The sequence below is a fragment of the Papaver somniferum genome, chromosome 5 (assembly GCF_003573695.1).
Source record: "Papaver somniferum cultivar HN1 chromosome 5, ASM357369v1, whole genome shotgun sequence".
NCBI classification, from domain to species: domain Eukaryota; kingdom Viridiplantae; phylum Streptophyta; class Magnoliopsida; order Ranunculales; family Papaveraceae; genus Papaver; species Papaver somniferum.
This window is the reverse complement of record NC_039362.1, coordinates 168684724-168693750: the sequence shown is the minus strand read 5'-3', so window position 1 is coordinate 168693750 and position 9027 is coordinate 168684724. Positions and strand designations below refer to the sequence as shown.

The window sequence follows — 9027 nt, the reverse complement described above, 5'->3', positions numbered from 1 at the left end:
AAATATGTCAAAACAAGAAGATTGTTGGATAAAGGTAAAATCAAGGATAACATATATCGTATGGAATGTATGACTTCATTTGCTCTTACCGCTTTTACTTCTACAAATGATTTCTCCCTTTCACATACAAGGCTGGGCCATCCTGCTTATGGAATTCTTCATAAAGTAGCTAGCAGTTCCGCACTTAAGGTTGATTCAAGTGATTCATGTCTTTTGACATCTTGCCAGTAAGGTAGAAATCATAAATTACCATTTCATTCTTTAGATCGAACTACGTCCACTCCTCTATATTTAGTACACTGTGATATCTAGGATCCTGCACCTACTGTTCTACTTTAGGCTTCAGATATCACATAGTTTTCATAGATGATTACCAGATTCCATTTGATATATCCCCTCAAATGTAGGACTGAGAGTCTAGCATGTTTCAAACACTTCAAACCTAGTGCATAGAATATATTAAGTGCTTATATAAAATTATTTCAATGTGATAATTCCCTTGAGTTGGTCAAATGAAAATTCAAAATATTTCTAGAAGACAAAGGTATTGTGTATATAGTGTAATTTCCCCATCTACATCAGCAAAATGGTTTGGCAGAGCGCAAACAAAGACACATGACAGAAATAGGAAACACTGTAGCCTTTCAAGCCTCATTACCTAAATCTTTTTGGTATGGTTTTTTTCTAACCACCACTTATATCATCAATCGACTTCCCATAAAAATGCTAAACTTAAAATCTCCTTATGAAGTTCTTTTTGATACACTTCCATATTATTCCTTCCTAAAAGTATTTGGTTGTTGTTACCCAAATTTGGAGCATTATAGGGATGATAAGTTGAGTCCAAAGTCGATCAAGTGTGTATTTTCGGGGTATAGTCCTATTCATAGGGGCTATAAGTTCTATGATTTTGTCAATAGAAGATTTATATTTTTGTGCATACAAATTTTGATGAACATTGCTTCCCATTTGCTACATCAACACCCTCATCTCCATCACCACTTTTGTCTCCTTCTGACAACATAACTCTATCAATACATGTTTCTACACCATTATCTGAAATTGTTATACCACCAATACCTTAATTTCTATCAAGGTATTGAAAGCGTGAAGCGGAGTGTGAAGCGTTTTTCATTTTTAGGAAGCGATGCGTATATCGAAGCGTAAAGCGTCGCTTCATGGTTGATGTTTGAAGCGAATGTTTTGTTATAAATAAACTAGTCGTAACTAGTAATTATAAATTTATTAGGAAGATAATATCTATATTAATTTTATATAAGTTTAATTATTATCACAAACAAAGCTTGTGCACATCAATTCAACCTTCTCCAGGCGAGTGGGAGGTGGGGTGTTTGATTCCTCCTTAAAACATTCATATTTTTCTTTTAAAAGCTGTAAAAATTAGGCGGGAAAGGAGTTGACTAGGTCAAAAAGCGCACTTCACATAACCGCTTCGGAGCGAAATGCTGAAATTTGAAGCGAAGCGTATGCTCCGAAGCGTGAAGCGTACGCTTCATAAAAGATGCGCTTCACATGACCGCTTCAGAGCGAAATGCTGAAATTTGAAGCGAAGTGTACACTCGGAAGCGTGAAGGGTACGCTTTTAAAAACCATGATTTCTATATCTACAGTTCCTCCTCCTGTAATACCCACGTATGTTATTTCTATTCCTCCAACTGTTTCTACTATAAATATAAGATCAAAATCTGGTATCTCTAAGTCAAAACAACTACCATCATATTTTGTTGCTCATTTTTTAGACTGAACTTCCCATTAAGCTTTTACTTCTCAACTCACAACTGAACCAAAATCTTATGAAGCATCTTGTAAGAATCCAAAATGGTTAAACGCTGTATCTAATGAGTATAAAGCCTTGATGGATAGCGAAACTTAGATTAAGGTTCCTTTTGATGAAAAGTTCAATGTCTTGGGATGTAAGTGGGTGTATAAGATGAAGCTCGATGTTGATAGAACAATGGAGAGGTACAAATCACGGTTAGTGGCCAAGGGCTATGATCAAGTTGACGATGTGGATTATTTTGAGACATTTAGCCCAGTAGTCAATGAAACTACAGTTAGGGAAGTTCTTACTCTTGCAATCACTCACAAATGGTTTGTCAGGCAGTTGAATGTATCCAACACATTTATTTATGGCAATTTGACTGAGGATGTCTACATGACACAACCACTAGGTTTGTGGATACTGAGAATCATACACACGTGTGTAAGCTTAAGAGAAGTTTGTATGGTCTCAAACAAGCCCCACGGGCTTGGTTTGAGATATTCGGCAGTTCCCTGTATGAATTCCAGATCCACGTATGTGATCATTTGATGTTTCTATATCAATCTGAAAGTGATATGGAAGTTCTACTGTTGTATTTAGATGACATCATTTAGTCACCTTCATTTTCTCAACTTTCAGATTCAATTGTTACTTTTCTTCAAAAGTTTTATCTAATAAAAGATTTGGGAGTCCTACACTACTTATTGGGTATTGAAGCTTCATTCTTAAATAATGCTTGTCAGTTACTCTTGACTCAGAAGAAATATGCTTTGGAAGTGCTCTAGAAATATGATATGTTGACTTGCAAGCAGCCAAGACTCCATCTCCACTGATATATTGTTGCATAATCTGAAGGCCTATAGGAGTATGTGGGTACTCTTCAATATCTAACAATAACTCGACCGGATATTTGCTTTGCAATAAACTATGTTTCGTAGTTCATGCATCAACCTACCTCTGAGTATCTATTTCTGGTCAAGCGTATTCTCAGACACATCAGTGGAACTGTTGGTTCAAGCATGTTATTTTCTTCTAGAGATATTACTTCTCTCACTGCATACTCAGAGTCTGATTAGGCAGACTGCCCTGACACGTGACGATCAACTTCAGGATTTTGTGTGTTTTTATGTTATTCACTTGTTTCCTGGTCCTCAAGGAAGCAACCTACTATCACTATCGTTTGCTGAAGCCGAATATAAGTCTATGGCTGTGGATGCTACAGAAATGGTATGGCCTTCGTTTCTACTTGATGAGTTGCTTATAAATCTGACAAAACCTTTTTTCCTTTTTTGTGACAATACCTCTGCAACTAGTATGGATAGTGACCTTGTGTTTCATGCTTGTACGAAACACATTGAGATTGATTACCATTTCCTGCGTGATTTGGTCACTTCTTTTTTTCTGGTGGTCAAGCATGTTTCTTCTGCAAATCAGCTAGCAGATTTGTTAAGAAAGGGCCTGATCCATCCAGTTTTTCTTTCTCTGATACTCAAATTTATGCATTTAGAAGGATATCAGCTTGAGGGGGGTGTGAAAATAATTGATTGGGTGCGTATAGTAGTTGTGTTTGTAACAGTTGTGTCGGTTGTATTGTGGTAATAGAAATGTCTTATTCTGTTATAAAGCTTGTCATATAAATTCTGAACCTGTAATTCTCTCTGTATTTTAACAAAAAATTAATAAAACTGTTCAATCCTTGTCCATATTTGTTCAACATGTAAGATTTCTAGGGCTTCCAACTCAAAAACAATTGGCAATGAGTGGAGTGCCCCATAGAGTTATATGTGTATAGAGGCTAAAGGTTTTCAGAAACTTTGGATTGTTAGCTTAGTAGTTATAAGAAGTGTCTAATAGTTCCAACACTCCCCTTCACGGGTAAGGGATATTTAAACCTCCTAACACATGGATCGCATAGGGATGGGCATCTAACCACTCATGCATGAGCCTCGTTCTGATACCATGTAAGATTTCTAGGTTTCCAACTCAAAGAAAATTACACATGTGAGATATATATCGAGCTAAACTACCTAGATTACAATCTTATAATATTGACATAAGTCCAAATAAATATCTAACTGGAGAGGAGTATAACCGATCAGTTATCTTGTGTTGTCAGTAGAGTTGGGAGTATTCTTGCGTTGTGTGGGACCTCAGGTGTGTGAGCTAAGAGACCCTATGGATTATCAATTTCATATCATCACGAGTAGCATTTTAGTGAATATGGGTATAGTTTTGGAAAGATTCTGGATTTGCTTTCAATATGATGAGAGATTCTTAGTGACCATCGGTCCTTCAATATAACATATATAAAATCCTCACTAGCTCTTTATGTATCCTATTTTTTCAGGGGTATAATTGACAAGCAAAATAGATTTTAAATAGAATATAACATATATAAAATCCATGCTTTGGAATTTTACAAATCTTATCTCGTTGGAAATATTTTAAATAGATTTACACAATGAGTACAAACAACAATATCAAATTTTAAGTTTTTACGAAAAATTCGAAAGCCTTTATTCTTTTGGGCACAATTATGCAAACCACCACAAAGGATGCATAATTAAACCCTAAAATGAAAACCACCACTAGTTGATCGCCGCTCTGCCCAGATCGGCTCCAAAAGAGCTGATCTGAGCAGATCAATTACCATTATCAAACCCGTGGACTTTGATTTGCCTGTTCCAGCCTTTTTTTCTTAGTTTTCTCTTCAGTTTTTGGCTTTTTGGTTCTGTTTTTGTTTTTCTAGATTGGGTTTGTTGGCTGAATGAGTTGGTTATGCTTTGAAGAAGATAACAATACAATCAATATTTTCCCGTTCATAACTCTGATCTAGTTGCAACAACATCTTCTCCGGTAACTTTTCTGTAAACCGCGACATCTACTCCGGCATCGTTTCTTTTCGATTGCGGTTATTTAATTTCTCAGTTTATATTTACTTGTTTGTCTTCTTTAATGTCTATTTTAAGTTCTAGGTTATGGGGTATGTTCATAGACTTGAATGATTGTTATCCCAGTTCTGTATTATTATCTCTTCGTGTGAATATTTGGGTTGTTTTTGGTTTGTTGTGTGTTGGTCTCAATAGTGATGTTTTTAGTCCAGATCTATTTCAGAAAGAATTTTGACCAACAACAACAACCACTCTAACAAGTCAAGCTCTGGAAATCAAGACAACTGCAACCTGTTCAAGATCGTCATCAAACTCATCTGTTATAACATCTACAATGCTGAGTCGTCCCGATTCGTTTCGATACAAACTCCTAAAAATTGATTCAGAATACCGTAGATACTTGAGACACTTTAGATACTACTTGGATATTGTTACTGTTACTTGGGTCAGTGTTACGCTGATTTATTAAAGCAATCTAAATTTTAAAAACTCCAGTTCATGTTATTTACATATTCTGATAGACAATGGGTTGGATTTGATCTAATCATTGCCCTGTGCATTGATACATCCTGGTTTTGTTTGCAAAATCAGCTTGGCCATGTTGGTTTGCTCATCTCCTTTGCGAGAGAAGAAAGTACTATGAAATTGTTTTTAGATCTGAAAGGATAAAATTGATAGGTAAGAATTGGTGGAGATAATACAACGTGTATGACTTTTGTATGATCTTGAAATATTTCTGTAAGTTTCCGATTTCCTAAATTGGCTTTATCAATAAAATAAATTAAAAAAAAAAAAACACAAAGAATGCATAACACACTATACATCCATATTTTGGTTATGCATCAACCACTTTTCCGTTGCAACTAATAAAACGATGTATATGCCTAAAAATATTATTCCAAAAGAAAAAGGATGTATAACGCGTGTGGGATGTACAAAATAAGAATTTGCACGGATAAGTCCTCAAATTAGCCCATCACGGCTAAGAATGTGGAGCGGGACTATCTATGACGGAGCAGCACATCCTTTACCGCTCAGCAAAAACGTCATCTTTCACATCCTTTACTTCTGTAGAGTTGACTGTTTTGAGACTCTCTCCCCTTTTGTATTTTTCTTTAGTGGTTTAATAAATTGATTGGTTTTGATGGAGGTATGTTATTGTTTCTGCTGCTCTAGCCCAGCAACAAATGCCAGCAGAAAACCAAAAGATAAAGGCATTGAACTATCTTAGTACCTTTTTATGTAGGCAACCAATTCCATTTAAAATTGCCTATGTTCATCTTTATCGACATCAGTAGTCAGGACTATTAACCATATGGTAGGCGCCCAATAGGAATGACTTGAGCTGGCAAAATATCGTTCATTTCATTTGACTCAAAACGTGAACATTGACTTATTAGATTACTATATAAACCCAATCCCTCCTCACTTTTCTTCTACATTCCACATTTCCACTACTGGTGGTTATTACAAGCAAATTCCATGGCTTCTTATCATTCCTTGTACGCGTTTGTTTTTCTCAGTTTCTTCTTTCTCTCTGCTTCCAATGCTCAACCTTCTTCTTCTTCCCGGCCCGGGGGTCTCGTTTTTCCTGTTAACAAAGATCCATCTACTCTCCAATTTGTCACCAAGCTCAGCCTAGGAAAAGTCCCCATAAACGTAGTCCTCGATCTCGGTCGTAAATCCTCCTGGATCTATTCTAGTGCTGGTTGTGCATCTACATCCATTTCAGGCGTCGTAACAGCTCAATCTAACGATTTGAAAAATGGGGAATGGGTCTCAGGTCAAAATGTTACTGCTACTGGGATTTCACTCGGTTGTGAAAAGAATTCTAGTGTCTTACGTGGACTTGCAAAGGGTGCTAAAGGAATTGCCGGTCTCGGAAGATCAAGTTCTTCTTTGGCTTCACAATTTTCAGCTGCATTTCGGTTCCCTCAAAAATTTGCCTTAGATTTAGGTGCCGGCGAAGGTTCAATATACTTCGGGGATGGTCCTTACTCTAACCAAAACTTCAGGCAGTCATTAGCTTACACCCCACTTCTCACTAACTCTTTCTTTCCAAGTGACTATTTCATTGACCTGAAATCAATCGACGTAGATGGTTCAAATGTCACCATAAACAAAGGATTATTGTCCATCAACAAGAGTAATGGAGTGGGAGGAATTAAAATTAGCACCTTGGTACCTTACACTACTATGGAGACATCAATATACAAGGCCTTCACAAGCGCATATGTTAAGGCGGCTAAAGCCAGGGGTATTTCTACGGTTGCTCCTGTTGCGCCTTTCAGTGTTTGTTTTAATGGATCGACGATAGAAAGTAGACCAGACGGGGTTGTTGTGCCATATATCTCTCTTCGCATGCCCAACAATGTAAATTGGTTTTTGGCTCGGTCAGGTAGTAATCCTTTCGAGTTCGTTAAGGACAATGTATATTGTTTGCCATATGTAGACGGAGGTTTAAAGCCGGAGACTTCAATAGTTATTGGTGGTTATCAGATGCGCTTAAGTATTCTAGAATTTGATATTGCAAAATCAAGAGTAGGGTATAGTCCACCGATTCAAGTTTGATCAAGCTGCAGATTTGCTGCAAACTTCTGTGGAAAGGGATCATGTCCCCATCATTTCTCTATCTAGTTATTATGTTTATCCCTATCTATTTAATAAGATTGCAATAACAACTTACTTATCTATTTAATAAGATTGTAATAATAACTTATCTGTGGAAACTACTAATAGATCCATTTTTCAGATTTTTTTCACCATGAAATCCACGTATGGAATTTTATGCACGCATCCGTTATTTGGGTTAAGATTTCCCTCACACCCATATTTTCTAAATTATTTCTTCGCTTCTTCCTCCTCAATTTTTTTCTTTGTGACTTCCTTTTTTTTTTCGACTTCTCTTTCTCATGATTACCTTTTTTTGCCAAGAGAACATGGTGAAATTAATCGAGGATAATCATGTTGTCGCAGTTAATTGATAATATTTTTGGAAGAAGATTCAAAGTGATTCCATTTTTAGGTGATAAATATGTGATTTTATTTCAATTTTCAATAAGTAGAGTTGATTCAATAGTTTTTTTAGGTCTAATCACATCTTTTTTTTTGTGGGAAGTTATTATGATTCGTTGCATTTCGATTTGGTTTTCCAAAAGTTATTGAGAATAAAGGCTATTTGTTTGATACTGTGATTATGATTTGGAGAATTAGGGTTTATGAGAAATTAAGGTTAGGTTTTGTTTGAGGGTAAAAATTGATTCTACTATCTTTAGTAAATTTAGGTGTGTTGATGAGAAACGAATCTAAACCCTAAACAAATGCACTGCACGGAAGTACTTTAGATTCGAGAGATCAATCTGTACAATTCCGACCTAAACCGAGAAATAGCCGTTCCAGACTTGCTTCGGTCACAAAGTGAAGGAGAAGGGTTGATCTTAGGGAGGGAAGCGGAGAAGGTGTTTGAGAACAGAATGTTGAATTATGAAGGTGTGGCTGTTTTACGACTTGTATTATAAAATGGTTTTAGGTTACTTGAACACTTGTGTTCTGTCCTCGAAATAGGTTGGAAAACCTATTTATGCAAGTCGTTTGAGCGCGACCTGATCTCGTGGGAAGTGGAGAAAGTTAAGTAGTGGAGTAGTGGGGCCGTGTAAGAGTGGTGATCATCACTTGGTCACATCTTCATCCACTACTCTCATCGTCGTTAACCGTCCATCTTTTCCTGACACGTTCTCATAATGGGCGCGTTGCACGCCGCACGCTGTAAACCGCCAGACCAATACCCCAGTTTGTGACATGTTTGATGTCTCGAGTAGGTGGGTCAAGTCGTGGGACTTGCCGCAAGGAATTACACATGGCGCTATTAGGTTAAATAACTAAGTTATTTATGAAGCCGATATTTATAAAATATCGTATGTATTCGATGCATGTGAAGCATCGCTTTTAAGCAAGCAACTCAAAATAATCGATGTGCATGATGCATCGTGGTTCTTGAGCTCGATCGAATCAGTTATGGATTTAGTGTCTTAAAAGGGTAGCGCGATCGACCTATTTTGGGTGATCGTTCGAGTGCCCTATGGGCGAACTACCACCTGGTCGATCACTCCCTGTGGAGGAGTGATGGTCAATGGTCGTAATGCTACTTTGTTAGTTTTCTGAAAATAGATCTACACCGTCCAACTAGGCTGGCGAAGTTGGATGGTCGTGATCGATTTGTGGCAGTTGTTCAATGTTGTTGACGCAATTTTAGGGTTTAGAGGCCGATCGTCCAACTCTCTTTTGGGCGAGCGATTCGAGGCGCTGCTTGTTGGTTTGAGCAGGTCGATCGACCTCGTGCAAAGACGAGTTATT

At 37.2% G+C, this 9027-nt stretch overlaps 1 protein-coding gene across 1 annotated transcript; it reads left to right on the top strand.

The window, feature by feature from the left end:
* Nucleotides 1-1975: 1975 nt before the first annotated feature.
* Nucleotides 1976-7245, top strand: LOC113280013 (basic 7S globulin-like). Its single transcript, XM_026528649.1, has 2 exons — nucleotides 1976-2192; nucleotides 6407-7245. Exons 1-2 carry the CDS (start codon nucleotides 1976-1978, stop codon nucleotides 7243-7245), a joined length of 1056 nt encoding a protein of 351 aa, XP_026384434.1.
* The last annotated feature ends 1782 nt before the right edge of the window (nucleotides 7246-9027 follow it).